The sequence below is a fragment of the Symphodus melops genome (assembly GCF_947650265.1).
Source record: "Symphodus melops genome assembly, chromosome: 18".
NCBI classification, from domain to species: domain Eukaryota; kingdom Metazoa; phylum Chordata; class Actinopteri; order Labriformes; family Labridae; genus Symphodus; species Symphodus melops.
In genome coordinates this window covers 20,379,642-20,396,416 of record NC_136708.1, presented here as the reverse complement: position 1 = coordinate 20,396,416, position 16,775 = coordinate 20,379,642, and the positions used below count along the sequence as shown (strand labels likewise).

General features: G+C 40.4%; 1 protein-coding gene across 1 annotated transcript in view; it reads left to right on the top strand.

Moving 5' to 3' along the window:
* The first annotated feature begins 11,013 nt into the window (after positions 1–11,013).
* The window catches only part of myo1g (myosin IG), a 46,475-nt gene continuing 40,713 nt past the window's right edge, over positions 11,014–16,775 (top strand). Inside the window, exons 1-4 of the mRNA XM_079367753.1 lie at positions 11,014–11,061; positions 11,651–11,712; positions 12,256–12,312; positions 16,441–16,555. Coding sequence (XP_079223879.1) covers positions 16,461–16,555 — 95 coding nt within the window. The 5' untranslated portion in view covers positions 11,014–11,061; positions 11,651–11,712; positions 12,256–12,312; positions 16,441–16,460. The remainder of the gene's footprint in view (positions 11,062–11,650; positions 11,713–12,255; positions 12,313–16,440; positions 16,556–16,775) is intronic.

Sequence of the window (16,775 nt, the reverse complement as noted above, 5' to 3'; positions counted from 1 at the left end):
AACTCATAACATTGGAGAGAGCCGCCTCCCCCGCCCCCCTTCTCCCGAGAGTTGAGTCTTACGCAGGTTGCCATTGTGCATACACAATGACCAGCTCTGCATCGGTCTCTAACCTCTCTCCAGTATATATCCTACTTTGAGCAGGTTTCTGGCCTCGTATCTGGCAAACGGAGGGGCCTCCAAAACGACTGAATCTAGGTACCTTAAAATGTGCTGCCAAATCCAGAACATTCAAGACCAGAATCTAAACTAAGAAGGAGGAGGTTCTGGCTGCTGCTTTGTTGTCAGAAAAGTTTCCTTAATGTCTGGTGATATAGTAAGATCACTTTATCACCTTTATTTATTAATTATCTGACATATTGCTCCTTTGAGTCTTTTACCTGTCCAGTGAGAATTGGTGACCTTAAAGGAAAGTGAAAAGTAAATATCAGAAATAAATCAGATGCCAATCAATGTCTCACCCTGTCGGCTTCCAACGAATATAATAAAAGAGGTCAGAGGACATTTTTCAATGGGGAGGGTTTTCATATGCACGGGAGGGTACAACCTGTTTGTTTATATATTAATCGGGGTCATGCGTGACCTGAGTGTTTACTTACCTTAATTCTGTACTATATATATATATACATACACTTTATTATATTAGTTTATTTATATTAGTCTCTACTAAAAATTAACTAAACTAAAGCTTGTTAATGTTATTCAAAGTTGTATTATCAAATTCCTTTAAGTGCTTTATCTTTACTTTATAGCTCCATTCATAATGTAAAATGTGTTTATTTGTAAATGAATAATCTGTTAGTTTAAAAGTCATTAAAGTCCAGTAAATAAACGGGTTAGAAGTTTTCCCTGCAGATCCTTTAACAGTCAAGCGTACACAACACTCAAAATATTCAGTTCCTCCTTTTAAAGTTTGAAAGTTATATACTCGGTGACCTTGAAGTGTTGTGAAAAGTAAATGCCGTACATAAAGCTGTCATTGATTGACATGACGACCAAAGAAGACAAACCACTCCATCAAGATGATTGACTCAATTATTTTAAATGCCTGTCGACGTGTCACCCTGTCAGATTCCAAACAATAGAATAAAAGAGGCCAGAAGACATTTTTCTGTGGGGATGTTTTTTTTTTATATGCACGGGAGAACTCGACCTATTTGTTTTGCATATTAATTGTAGTCATGCCTGAGCAGCACGTGGATCACATGCAAGGAAGGCCGAAGGCTGCCAGTGCTAGCGCTACTGACATTAGCTACCATCGTGTTTATTAAAATGTACAGAATCAAATGTTTTTCTGAGGGTTTTCTTATCTTAATACTTTAGATTTGTGTGAATATTTTAACTGTGGCGTCCAAGTTAGAAAATATTGACCTTATAAGCATGATTTGGAGAGATCACTACACTGATCAGATAAACCAGTTATTCAGTTTGAGTGATTTTTTGTATGTTCCAACATATAAATCAGTAAAGTAAAGTGTTCAAATATTACTCTTGGAGCCTGGACCCAAGTGTTTTTCCACCAGCTGAGCCTTATTGTGTCCTCTGCGTGCAGCATAACTTCAAGTTCAGAGGCAGAGCAAAGGTGGCATGTGAGAGAACATAAACTCACATGGCATAAATCTTTTTACCACACAAATCGAAACTCGTACAGCAGACAATAAAACAAAAGTGTGCTAACACTCCTCATACCTCGTTAAGGAGTCCCTTGTTATTTTATTGCCGGTATTTTACAGGTTAGACCGGAATCACAATAAAACGTGAGAACAAAGCGATTCAACCTCCTCTCCAGGTTAGGACATCTGAGGAACCATTGCGAAAGCTGTTTGAGTAATCCACAATAACAACGTCAGGTGATGATGATAAACAAACTCTTATCACTCGGTAATTATTGCTTCACTTTGGAAAAAAACACTGCAGAGCAACATATCAGCTGAAGGACAAAACATTTTGATCCACTTGCATTGCACACACTCATGACTAACACAATTGTCCAGCTCTGTAGGTCGTGAAATCCAAACACATAAGCTGATGAAAGACGTCCTGCTGAGTAACGTTGTTATGAAGATGAAGACTTGCATGTGCACAGGGGATGTACTGTATCTCCACCATTAGATTTCTTTCAGCCTCCTGACTCGTACAATGGTTGCATGTCATTCACTCATGTTAAAAGACAGGCATGACGCTGGAAGGTCAGCCGAGGTTAGAGTACCTGCCTGAGTCATGAAGCCGGGACAGTGTGTCATGTGCTAAGGCTATTAAAGAGGGATCTGGTCTCTTAAAATAACCTGGATTTAAGCATTGCCATTGAGACTAGAAGACATGTGAAAGGCTGTTTAGGGGGCAGAAGAGTGCATGGATGGAGACACAGGAGGCGGGACGAGGTGAGAGACGCGAATGAAAAGGACGGACATGAGCTGAGAGGTCGTAGTGTGACGATATCCTGCGTTGAGTTCTGTGCAGTGTTACGACGCTGACTCAGTCTGCAAGATGGGAAACCGCATACTGTAGAACTTCTTAGTATATGAATCATCTCCTGAATGACAACTGCACACGACCTGAGCTGTCTGAACTCAAGTGTCCAAGGGTCTATTCCACAGTTTTTCTTGAACTGGTTGCAATCTGATTTAAAAAAAAAAAAAAATCAAACCTGCAGTTCCTTAAATGGCCACTTGAAGCTGACTCCAGAAGTTATTCAGTCCCTTTGTTAGAAGGCCAAACTTTACAGCAGATATAAACTTGAACAGTGCAGTGCAGGAACACCTTTTGTGTTGTTTGTTGTGCAAAATTAAAGGGAGTAAGCAACTTACAGTGACATTTGGTCACTGCAGTGAATCCACACAATAAATGCACTGTGTGCATGATAGTGTTCATACAGTTCATACAGACTTACATCTTTAAGTTACTGCTCAATTTAACTATTTTTTATGCATTTTTTTTTTTTTTTTACATTTTCATCTATTTTAATTTTGCACTGTGACTTTTCTTCTGCTATCTTGCTTTGCTGCTGTAACGCTGCCAATTTCTCAGTTTGTGAAAGGATTATCTTACCTCTTATTTGAGATCAATATTTACTCTCTATATATTACCATTCTTCAAGGTTTAAGGTTTCTTTATTGGTACGGTACATTTGCAGTGCAGACAGGAGATTCGGTGTTCGAAAGATGCATACAATACACAACAATAAAAATATATGGTTCAAAAGACCAAACAGAAAACATTAGAACAAACATTGTTAAATGCATCAGGTCAAGTCCTTCCACAGACACCCACTCAAAAGTTCAAAATATGCTGGCACTGCTAGCCAGAAGACATTTTTCTATGAGGAGGGTTTTTACACATGCACAGGAGTGTACGACCTATTTGTTTTGCATATTAATCGGGGTCATGCATAAGCAGCACGTGGACCACACTGCGGTTGCTGGCACAACTAACATTAGTCACTCAAGGCAAACCATTTAACCATTCTGGCATCTTTTAACCCACACCCATTCAAAAGTTCAGAATATCCTGGCACTGTTTCAGTGCATCATCTTGTGCTGAGTCAGAAGTGCTGCAGGTACAAAAGTGTTTTAGTAGCATTTTGATTTCCTCTTAAAAGCAAAAATAAAATAAAATAGACAGCCGGGTTGGAGAAGCTGATCTTGGTCTCTCTCTCTCTCTCTCTCTCTCTCTCTCTCTCTCTCTCTCTCTCTCTCTCTCTCTCTCTCTCTATATATATATATATATATATATATATATATATATATATATATATATTGTGTAAATGATGTGTAAATTCTTAATCTCAATGAAGTTTATCGTTAAATAACTCAAAATAAAATGTATGTATGAATGTGGATCTAAGGTAAATGTTTTGTAAAGTAACTTACTGGATGTTAAGGTTAAGCGCTTCCAAATAAAATACATATTAAAATAAACATTAAAAAAAACTAAATAATAGAGAGTAAAGGATCATTAGGACATTACCGTCTTTTTTCTAAACCATGAGGAATGTTATATTTCCTCATTTCAGCAAGGCTCAGGGGAAAAGGATTATGTTCTCATTAGAGCCTAAAGTCTGCATCAAACCTGAACTCCCCTAAACTGTGACCTCACAAACCCTCTGAGCTCTCGCGTGAGTTTGTGACCGTGGTAGTAGCAGCTGCTCCCCAGCTCACCTTTTTGGTTCTGTTGTTGTTGATGAAGCCGGGCCGGGAAAACTCCAGGTAAAGTTGGAGTGAAAAATGTCATTTATTCCATTCACAGATGAAACTGATGCTGAAAAGGGTCAGGATGCTTTCAGGACTGTTGTGCATGTGTGAATAGCACTGGTTTTAACCTTCTGTTGTAAAGCTGCAGACAAGGGCAACCAACCTCTACAACCTATATGACTCACAGTGTAATCAAAACATGCATCACATTCAGAAACAATACTAATTCAAAGAAAATGCAGAGGTCCAAAACAAATGCAACGACCAGATCCACAAGAAGAGGGCAGCAAAAAAGTGAAAACACGGACGATTCAAAGTCAGAAACACGATGATAATGCAGTTTGTTTTGCTGTTTCTTTGCAGCACTTTTCAGTTGTAGATGTGTTTTGGACTTTACTGATCTGAATTCATGTTGCATGTTTTCCCTAATGTAGCCTAAATCAATTTGCCCATTACAGGTTTGTTGCCCTTGTTGGTCAGCGTAAGATATCTATCTGAATCAAGGTTTAAATGTAGTCAGGCAAACATAGAAAATATTCTAGTATACTGACTGTTTTCTGCCACCCTCTGTTTTCCATTTAGTTGATTTTATATTTGTGTTTGCCAAACAAACAAATAAAATTAAAGACATACATTTGGGGTCTGGCAAAATATGATTGGCATATTTTGAGACATGTGTAGACCCATTGCATAATAGAAGAAAAAAGTGTTACTTCAGCCTTATTAACATAATGACGGCAGATTCACGGACAAGCTGCCATCCCCTGTAGCTCAGTGATGTGGGTCAGCTGACAGGAGCATGCAAAACTCTCACAAAGGCATTATTCACATGCCGACTCAGTGTGGTGTAATGATGCTTATATAACTCTCGCTTAAATCTGCTGTTTCAAACAGAAGCATCCCCTACAACCCTGCTGTCACACACTGTGCATTTATTTGCATCAGTGACACAGATGCAGGACATAATCCCAACAGCTGGATTGACCAGATAAATGACCTTAGAGGAATTCTCAGAAAAAACACTATATGTTACGTGCCGCTCTCACGTCTGGGGGCTGACCACAGGACGTCACTTTTACAAAAAAAAAAAAAAAAAAGGAATCAGAGAGCTGTGATGACATTTGTGCTGTCTGCTCGCCAAAAATCCCCCAAGTGGATTACACGATTGATTTGATGAGGGATCACTTCCTGTGATCTCATCAATCCTATGACGTCTGACACAGGCTGGGTTCATCCTCTACATTTAGCTTCATTGGGATTTACAAGGTCTCCGGCTCCCCTTTCCCCATTTGACACCAGAACCCTGCAGAACCACAATCAGACACCTTTTCAGCCCAACCCCTTCAAAATAAAATGTCAACGCTTGGCTGAAGCCTTCTCTGCAGAAGTTTGTGTGAGGGTATACTACATATTTCACATCTATCCATAGTCCATATTGCTTACAGAATCCCCTTAGAAGGAGGCTGAGCAGGTTACAGTAGTGTTTTGGCAAGCGGTGGGGAACAATTGGGACTGGTCGCCAGTCAATTAAGGGGCTGACGCATAGAGAACTACGGTAATTTATAGATACCAATTAAGCTAATGAGCATGTTGTTGGGCTGTGGTAGGACGCTAGAGTACCTGGAGAAAGTCCACACATGTACGGGGAGAACATGCAAAGTCTCTGTGAGGCAGCGCCGCACTCACTGCACCTTTTTCTTTTTTCTTATTCCAAATTACCCGAACACAGCTTATTGACATTTTTCAGAAGCTTTCTTGCACAAATGGCCTGTATGGCTGCGTATCTGATGGAGTCGGTCTCACTCCAATATACTGTGCAAAAAGGGCCTCTGATACTGCACACAAGGAGTGAAGTATCAGGTATCAGCAAGTAAACCAACGGATGAAGTCACAGTTATAACGAACGAGTGGAAAAGAACACAAAAGAGTCCAAAGCAGCTTCATTACATTCACGTCTTGCTTGTGGTAAATGTTCCTGATTATTAACCGCTGCATTCACACATCAGCCTGAATGTTATCGTCCTGTGTTGTTTGAGCAAATGATAAAGGGGCTAGACGCACAAAAAGATGTCAAATTAAAACATGTTCAAAGTTTAGTTTCGGTGTAAATGTTTCTAGTGACTGTCAAACGAGAAACCGGTTATAACATGGCATTGTTTGTCGACCGTTCTGTTTGTTCATGTTTAAACCCCTAAGGCAGAATGTGTTGCATTCACACAGATGAGCCGTAATCAGCTCTTATTCATGTAGCTTTAAACTACTCCACAAGTACTGAATGGATACTTGGTGCGGGCCAGTGTGAAAGTATAATATTGTCTGGTGTAAAGTTTAATGTTTCAATTGCACTCTTAGGTCTCTTTCCTCCATGTTACAGAACATCTCCTCATTATCCCGAGTGGAAGCTCCAACCCCCACCAATCATGAAACAATGATCGACATTAAAGTAAAGCGATTTTTGGAAGAACATTTTGTTCATTAGGCTATTTTAAGAAGCAGCCCAGGGGCTGAAATATGATGGTCTGATTGTTCAAGTCTGATAAATTATTTTAAGCTTTGCCTGATCTGTTCTCTTCATGTTGCTTTTATTATTGTGCAGATTTGATTCAAACAGCAAAACACACTCAGGCAGGATTTAAGGACATGGTTTGAATAGGATTATCCGAAGAGATCACATTATGATAAGGAGACATGGGGAATAGATAACACAGCATGTTCTTATTTATAGACTAAACAGAGCAGCTCTTGTTTTAATTCAAACTTTCATTTTATGTCTCTGTCTGATGAAGAAAAGGAAGAGTCGGCTTAAACAGATTCAGATGGTCAGTTGTGGGTCTTCGTCAGTATGCAAATCACATCAGCTGGCCGATTGTTCAGCGTCACGACCGTCAAACAAAGCTTAAATTCATCCTGCGTGTCTGCTGATGGTGCGGGCCACGACAGACCGCCAAGGCAAAGTCTGCTCCTCTATGGGCCGTATTGTTGTACGCCAATGCAGTCTGAGTCATCCACCATGAGCGCCCTCCTCGTGGAGGCTCCAGAGCTGTCAACACCCACCAACAGCGGCTGTCCACTCGGGTACAAAATCCCTCCTACATAGAAGCAGTCTGTTGATGGCTGTTTTTTAAAACTACTTACTATGGACTGTTTATTGATGGATTCTTTAATCCAGTATGCTCAATTTGAGCAAATGTTCTTCATGAAAATGTTTCATAAAATGTTAGAGGAAACACAAGCTGTTCGTTATTCCTTCAGAACATTTTAAAATATGCTGTGAGTAACACTGTTGTGTCTATCTGTGTATAGAGCTTTTTATGTCACTTCATGAATATTCTCTTGGACTTCTTAATTTGGGGACTTTTTCTCTTCACCTCTTTCTGTAAAACGTTCTCCAGAAGGAAGGCCGTTAGACTATTTGGAACAATATAATATTTTTTCTTAATGAGCCAATTCACCATGGTTTGCTTTTCATGAATTTACTCAAGTTAATGCACGTGTTAGCTCGCAGTTTTTTTCCTCAAGATAAGATCAACTTTATTGTCCCAGTGGAAAATTAGCCTTGGACTACACAGTGCATACAATCATTCATTAGTAAAACATGTCAGTGAAATAATCATCAAACTCCATACAAGTAATTTGCTAAAACCATAAATATGTAATTATAAAGAAAAGTAACGAACAATGTAGTTACAGCTTCATACATACATACATACTAAATAAATGTAAACTATAGGCCTATCGCTTCTTGATGTAATCTTAATTTATTAACCTTTTATATTTTGTTATTTGATATATTCTAGTCACTGTCTGTGAGGATAAAGGACGAATTTCAACCTAAAATAATAATAATAATAATAAAAAAACTAGGTATAAAAAGAGAAAACGTTATATCCGGCCGCCATCTTTGGTGTTCTTCTGCCCCCTGCTGGCTGATCCCGAGTATGCAACTACCGGAACGAACGACTAAAACACGTCACTTCCGCTGGTCGAGTTCAGTGCGACACGAAGCTGCTGAGAGTGAAGGTAAGTTCGTTTGCATCGGTGTCCATCCAACATTATTTCTCAAATATTTAAAGTTTCTTTAGTCTTAAAATAATCTGTTAGCGCTTAATTCTTTAAAAACTTGCCGTCTTTGTTGATGAAATTGTAATTTTAAAGGTTTAAATTAGCCTCGAGCATATGATGGTGCTGCACTACTTCTGGCGAGCATGTTGGTCTTTAATTATGTTTTAATCACTGCTGGTCTTATTTATTTTATTTGCAGATTCTCAGAGAAGATTTGGACAAAGTCAATGAACATGGAAGGGTAAAGTTACTTCCTTCCTTTTCTGCAGCCCTCGTGTTGTGAATGGACGTGCATGTGGTTCACATTAGAAATCCCTCCTGAAAACGTTCACTTCTTTAACACTAGTAGACGAACATGAGAGGTTCCATGTGTGCAGACCTTCCAGCGAGGCTCAGCCTGCAGTGGCTCTGATCTTTCCTGTAGTGTCTGCTAGAGAGACGTGGGGCTGTTTGAGGCCCTGCTGTGTGACTCCTCTCAGCAGGGTTATAGGTAAACCTCACACACTGTTAGTCATTGTAAGAGTCCAGGTGTTCGTACTGAATCTTCATTGAGCTCACCTTTACTCTGAGCACTGGTGATTCTGTGTTCACCTTCAGGTGAAACTCTCCATGTGAGTCGACAGACAGGAAGGACAGGCATTATTTTTGTGTTGCGATACTGCTGCACCTGATTTTAAGAATCAAAACATGCAAAGGCAGGTTGATTTATTCAGCACTGTGCAGCATCAAGGAAATTCAAAGTACTTTAGATAAGTCATGAAATCTATCAAGACAAAATTGGAAAATAAATCTAAAAATTTCTAAAACAAACTATAAACGATCACAGAATATAACATGTGAAATATGAAATGCATAACCGTAATGATACGGTAGTTTTAAATTTAAGATTTTTTAATCTTAGCACTACACCTGAATAAACTCACTACTTAATTATAAGAGTTTAAAAAAGCAAAAACATGACTGTGTCGTGTCTTCACTGCTCTCCTCATGATGCATGACGTGTCTTCAGTGACTTTGTGTGTGAAAGAAAAGGAGTCTTATTGTGAAAGTCTCTCTTACAGGATGCAGATGAAGGACGGTGCGTCTGTGCTCAGAGATCCTGACTGACCTCCGAAGCCCCGTCACCACGTCAGGTCAGTATTCAGAACAGACAGTTCATGTTTTTTAAAGCTGAAAACGTCCTCGACCCGTCTCCTCTCATTAAAGTTCGGTTTTAGCTCGAGGGTAGCGTTGTGTTTGATTTGTGTATTTTTCTGAACCTCGCAAAGTTAAAGACGCGTCGCTGTCGAGGTCTGAAGCTTCGCAGGGAGAGGAAGGAGAGGAACACTTTGTTTAGACTGCGACAGTATGCAGAGTACGAGCTGTGCTGAGATGCTGTTGTTAGACGAGGATGACTGTGCAGACCTTCCAGCGAGGCTCAGCCTGCAGTGGCTCTGATCTTTCCTTCAGTGTCTGCTAGAGAGACGTGGGGCTGTTTGAGGCCCTGCTGTGTGACTCCTCACGGCAGGGTTATAGGTAAACCTCCGACATGGTCTGTTTTTTAGGGTTTCAGCAAAGCAAGTGACGTGAAATTCAAGTTGTGCTCTCGTCTTCCACCAGCGCATTGTAAGTGGAACATGTTCTGTCTTCCAGGAGCGTCGACGTGAGCTCTGCCTTCAGCGTCTGAAGACGAGTGCAGATATGTCGGTCATGTGGAAACTCTCTCCGGAGGTAAGTTCTTCCCAACTCTTCAGTTTGTTATAAGCTGATGTTTGATTGAGATTAACAAATGTGCATCTGAAGTGTTCAAACTGGCCTTTGATGAATCCTGTTTTTGTTCTTCATCCCATCAGTCCCAAAGAGACTCCTTGTGTCAGTAAACCTGACTGTTGATCTTCAGGATTTCTCCACAATAAGACTTTGACCCAGGTGAACAAACTACAAGACTTACTGTCGTAGTTTTTGTTTTTTAAGAAATAAATGTGTAACATCTTTTTCTTTTTCTTCTCTGCAGATTTCTTCTGAGAGTCGAGGAAGCGGCTCGTCTGTCGTTTGTCAAACATCAGATCATGTTTGTGTCGTTGGCGCCCTTTTGGGAAAGGTCAAATGTGTATTATTTATAATACGACACTGACACCCTGTTTTAATAAATATCTGAAACAAACCTGCTGTAGTTTGTTTGTATGTATGATGAACCATTTGTGTTTTTGTAAAGCTGTTCAGGGTTGTAAGGGAATCATGGTTTGCGTTTATAACTGAGAAATTTAACGTTTGGTTTGTCAGAGAACGAGACATGAATTCAGCCTGCAGCTGGATTAACATCAGTCACTGTGGTGGAGCTTCTTTTCCTGATTTAATAATAAAAGTCCTCATGTTTCTCCTCGAAGAAGTCAAAGTGTTTTTAAAAGAAGAGCAGGGTCACTGGACTTTTTATTTTATTTAATACTGATAACGCCATACTTATTTTCAAGCTCTTTACTTGAGAAGAAAAACATAAAGAACAAATGTAATTTATACCTTTGGGCTGATTTTGACATTAACTTTTTTCAAACTGAAAACTCACTTCACATTTAAATTTGATGACAATGAAAAATGAGACGGCACGCTACATTCTGAAAATGTTTGTGGATACGAAACTATTTGTAATGAATGAGCAGTAAGTCCTTTAAAGTCATTTAAACGGCAGATATTTTAGTCTATAATCTTAAGAGTTTAGGCGATTAAAATGTTAATTTTCTGGTTGGACATCTTAAGCGGATGTGACGTCATTACTTTCGGTTTTATTTTTTACGAAACACAAAGACGTCAAACTACGGAGAGCTCCAACAGAGTAAGTAACAAACCCGAGTAAAATAAAGATTTAGTTTTTGTTGCATTTCTGCTTGAAGTAAAACATTTAATCGGAAATAAAAACAAGTGAACTCATGAATAGACGCACAGTCTGTTTAGTATTTACATTGATCCATCTCTAATCACTACTTGATTGATCGGTACATTTACTTTCCCTGGGAAACTCTGTCAGAGTGACGAAGTGAGAAGAAGTTTGATGTGTGTTGGAGACATGTTTGACCTGGAAAGTTCCTGACTTTCAGTTTCGATGAAACGGTGTAAAGTTTCATGTTGATCCTGAAAAGTAGGAGCCTTTAACTCACCCCAAAAAGCCTTAAACTTGAAACTAGTCTGTGATGTCCTCAGACTAGATCATTGTTTCTGAACCTTTGTGTGATCTGTCACATCTAAAGTGCAAATCGGAGCTCTTTTTAAAAAAAAAAAAAAAAGCTGCTGATCAGTACATGTTGGTCGTTTCCATCTCTGCTTCCAGCCTGTGAGAGTTTTCATCTCCCTCCTCAGACTCTGCAGCACTGAGGAAAACAGCTGCATGATGAAAACAACCTCATGAGCTGTGTTTATTTCCTCAGATCCAAACACAGAGAAGAGACGGGTTTGAAGAAGCGGATAAACTGAGATCATATTTGAGGAGGTAAGTTAAAACACGCCTGACACTGCTGCCATTCCTTCAGTGGGCCAGTAGAGGGCGATACAACAGCAACAACCAGAGATTTCACTGGAACCACTGCAAGAAGAAATGACAGCTGTGGTAATCCAGTTTAAATGCAGACAAAAACAAAGAAAGGTCCCATATTATGATCCTAACTTCTGCAGCAGAAATAAAGACAGGAATTCCTGCAGTATTTTAAAGATTCACTCGACAGTATTAAATAATTTCAAACACATAAACACACATACAGTCATTGTTCTGAACCATCAAAACAGAGTGTTTTATTCTGAAAAAAAAAAAAAGAAATACATTTTCAATAATAGCACATTAAATAAAGAGAGCAGAGACATCTGTCCTTTGTCGTGTTGTTTTCATGTGTGATAGGTGACTCCTCTTCAGAGACCAGTGGGTCACGTCAATGAGACTGCTTCCATTATGAAACAGTCTACAGCTTGATCAGATTCATCATTCTGAAGGCTCCTTGTATCATTCTGTTGATGATTTTCTCTGCTTTTTTATTTTTAGATGGATTTCCAGGTGGAGGCAACCCTCCATTTACAGAGCTTCGCCAATAAGGTCGAGGTGAGACAAATCCTCAAGTCAAATGGCTTCGAGTTGGAAGACATGGGACGCGATCAGGTGCGCGTCAAAGGCTCGTTTCTGAAACTTAAAGCAGCGAAGGCCTCTTTGGAGCAAATTCATTATTTACAATCCTCGACCTCACCGGATCCGAAGGTTTCCTCTGGAGCCATTTCCAAAAACTACTCCAACACTGATGGAACTACAGGCCGATCAAGATCCCCAAAAAAGCCTCCACATGCTTCTCCAGCTTCACCCTCAACCGCGTCACCTTTGGCACTTAGATCCAATCGTCCCATCTCTCCAGAGCCCAGGGATTCATTTTCTCCGAGGCCAGACCTCGGCGGCTCATTCAGGCAGGGAAAGGAATCCTTCCTCGTTGATGCTGATGTGTATTTGTACGCAAATCAGCTCAGGAGAAAAGAGATTGATTGCATCCTGGAGGGCCATAATGTCATCATGCAATCTGCGGAAGTTACTGAAGACAGCTGCAGCATCTCTTTAATGGGAAGGAGCGCGAGAATAGCTGCGGGTAAACTCCAGAGTTTCCTGAATGATCTCAGCAAATCACTGCGCACACAGGAGGTCCCTCTGAGGGACGTGGGTCCCGAGGGCCGCGCCCTTTTAGAGAGCATCCGGAGACATCAAAACGTTTGTGATTCAGTGCTCGTGTGTGAGAAAAGTGACCGACTCCACCTCGTAGGATCGTCCGGCGAGAGCTACAACTTGAAGCAAAGGCTGCTGGGAAAATCGTCCGAGCGGTCAGGACGCACAGGGAGGACGATGGATAAAAACTCCAGAGGGAGAAGCAGCTCTTTGCCACCAATCAGTCGCAGGAACACAGAAAGAGAAAGGGGTGCTAACGCTCGTCAACCACCTATGGGTGCTGCAGCCTACTCTCCGTCAAAGTACCAGGATGACAAACATGTTGAGAATGAGCGGCCAGCTGCTCCCACTGGGGGCAGAATTTTTGGAAGGAGAAGCCAATCAGAGTCCCGCAAAAAAAACAAGGCAGAGAAGACGAGTGAAGCCGTGCAAGAAAGAGAAAACAATCGAACTCCTGCTAAATCACCCAAGACAATCACGCATATGATGTCACTAGGAGAGATAAAACAGAAGATTACAAACTGGGGGAGTAGAAAGAGAAAATAAGCCTTACACTGAAACCATATTCTTCTCTGTTTATCGTGATCATTCTCATGACGTTTAAAATGACACTATATATGAATCTGAAGTTTGTTACTAAAGCTACACTCTTCTGTCCACTTTATTTTGGCAGCATGTTTTACTGTTAGTGCTGGAGACGGACAGAAGACTTCTTACAGATAACCTCATCTATACTCATTTATAGTTTTTAGTTTGTGTTAAATTTCACACTAATAATTAACACACTAATTCCATACTCTGTCTTTATCCATTCTGCCTCTAATTAAACATTTTCTAAAGGTCCTCAGGTCATGCTAAGGTCCTAAAGCAGTGATCATCACTGGCAGCCTTTGGGCCATATCCAGCCCCCGAAGGCTTCCCATCCGGCCCCCAGAATATAGATAACATCGAGTGATTAAACAACAAACATAAAATCCTGCGGCTGAATTTGTCGAATAGGTTTAACGTTAGATTTCCCTACAGGAACAGATGAGTGACGTCATTCAGGCTTCGTCCATTAATATATACATATATGGTTCAAACTGAGATTTCTCTTGAAAGATATTCACATGAATCTACTTCTATTGTCTCATAAAAAACATTTATTTATAAACCTGGACTAACACAGTCGTATGGTAAATCAGTGCAGTTTGTGCTGTAAATATTGAGTCCGTACTCTGGATTAGAGTCTTCTGACTGCTGCATTATAACTTTTGTTTCCATAAATATACACTAATAGTAAAAGGAAGTGCCGTGGGTGATTTGAAGTATTAGTCAAGTGTGAAAATAATTGTAATGCTTCTCTCATGTTACAGTACATGTGTTTATGCTCGTGTCTGCGTCGTTACTCCATCACCTGAACGCCCCATTTTGATGGAAACAGACACGAGAGGAAGGGTGAAACAGGAAGTGAAACAGTCTCTGAAAGACAGCTGAAGTCACGCTCAGAGAGGAAGTCTTTAAGACGGTTGAGGAATCTAAGAGCAGCTGTAGTTAGAAGCGAATAACTGGATATTTAGATATTATCACAGGCTGTAAAGAAAGGAGATCAACAGTAGGTCGGTGTTAGTCTTCGTAGCTGATGAGTCAGTCTGATGGTAAAATCCCTCGACTCTTGTTTTCTGGGTTTTTTTTGTGTGTGAAATAAAGAGCCTTCAAATGAGGCTGAACCTACAGAGTTAAACAAAGAATGACTGTAAAGATCTGATGATAAAGTCTCGTCCTGTGCACAGTGCGGGGGGTTCCCCTGTTTGTTTGTTTCTGTCTGTTGTCAAGGGATCCAAAAAACGTCACGATATCTGATTAACTGGACGCTTTCAGGCTGCCTTATAGATTTATATCATCACATCACTCTTTCATGATTATTTAAAGCCATTCATGTGTTGCATTATGATGCTATAAGAGCTGTCAGTAATCCGTCAGATATTAAGGAGAAGCAGTAACAAAAACAAGTACAATTGCTATTATCCAGCATTTTACATGATCGTGTGTTGGATGTGACTTTATTAAGCTTGAAGCAAAGATTGAACACAAAGATTCATCAAACAATGAAGAGCTTAACTAAGATAAAGCATGAGTCATGATCAGAGCTGCGTCACTCCGCCGGTCTTTGGAAACACAAAGACACACTGTGATGAAACACGTTAGAGATCTGCCAGAGACCGGGTCGAGGTTGGAGAATACAAACCTACTGAGTTGGTAACTAACTGCATGTAAAAGGCTTTAATGCCATTAAAGTAATTTGGCTCTGAGACTAAATTGTAAAGAAACAAACCATGTTGTGCTTGCAAAACATTAGCCTCAGGTGGCTAAGCTAGTTGCCCTGACTGACTAGTTTGACAGAGTATAAAAGTTATAATGAAACGTTTTCCGCAGATCATTCTCCAACAGTGATATTTAGGGAGAAGAAAAGAATCACATGAAGAAAAGAAAAATGTTTTATTTTTTTAATGTTATGTTTTTTGTTTTTTTTGTGCTAATCCGTTACCGCTATGAAACTGTACAATTAAAAAAAGTGTTGAACTGAAAAAAAAAACTGCTGTTTGTGCAATTTACAAAAACACAACTTACGTACAATCATAACTGCTCTTTTTACTTTTGACCCTTTTGCATAAAGTCCTACAACTCTTAACATTATATGACCTGATATCCCTGGACTGGTCTCTAGACTCAGGGACAAAAAAAAAAAAAGGAAGACAGATGAACTGAATAATTGAATAATAACAGTGACGTCTTGTTTGAGGAATTTATAAAATCAACCATCTCGGTATTAGTCAGCATTCCCGTACACTCTCTGCACCTACTCCTACACACCTGCACGTTGTTCTCGACATGGCACAAACAATGGGCTGCTGCTGAACATACTTGCCTGTAATTTCCCAAAACACAAATAAGTTTCTCAAGTTGCTCTTGGCTCTTCTACGAGTGGGAAACCTGTGATTTAAGGGGGGGAACCCCCTCAGGGACATGTTGTACTGCCAATGCCAAGTTAAAAAAAGGAAATGCCACGAACCTTCCCCAGAGAAAAGGACCATTTTCCGCCCCTAAATTAGAAAAGATAAGTGCTCTTTGCTTGCAGTCTGTAAAACATGGGTGCCTATTTCTTACACAAACGATAAGCCAAAAAACCCTGCAAGACTGTAGAGTCCTGTAGAGCGTCGCACTCGGCCTGGAGAAAGATTGTGGCAGGAAGACAGAGACAGAAGTTGATGCAGAAGTGGTGACTTTAAAGATAGCCCTCTTTCTATTTATACAGGGATGTGTGTGTGAGGGCATGGTGTGTAGGCTGACTGAATGACGTGCTGTAGCTTGTCAACCACAGAGCTCTGTCACTCAATTCAACACACCCTAAATTCACCAAAAAAAAAAAAAAAGCGCTCTCCACGCCCACTGTCTGCACTACCGGGCCCCAGCAGTCCACCATACTTCTCTTTCTTCTTACTCCCTTGAGCTGCTTTCTCTTCCTTTTCTGTTTTTATTTTTAAGTTCGGTGAAGGCAGGCCAGGATGGCGGAGCTGGAGGGCCTGGAGTTTGGGAAGTCGGACTTTGTGCTCCTGGATGAGGTGACGATGGAGCAGTTTATGGAGAACCTGAAGTTGAGGTGAGGACCGAGCGAGCGGCTGTTAGGGAAGAGGAAGGGAGGGGAAGCAGCTGGCTGTCAGAGATGTAACGGGTAGCGCCTCATACAAACCTGATCGACGTCTGTTTCTTCAAGTCTTTGTTTATTCTGCCAGGAAATGTTAAAACTTGTACGGACGAGGAACGTTGTTACTCTGTAATGCTCTCTGACAATCATAAAGTTACAAAACTCTTTAAGTATT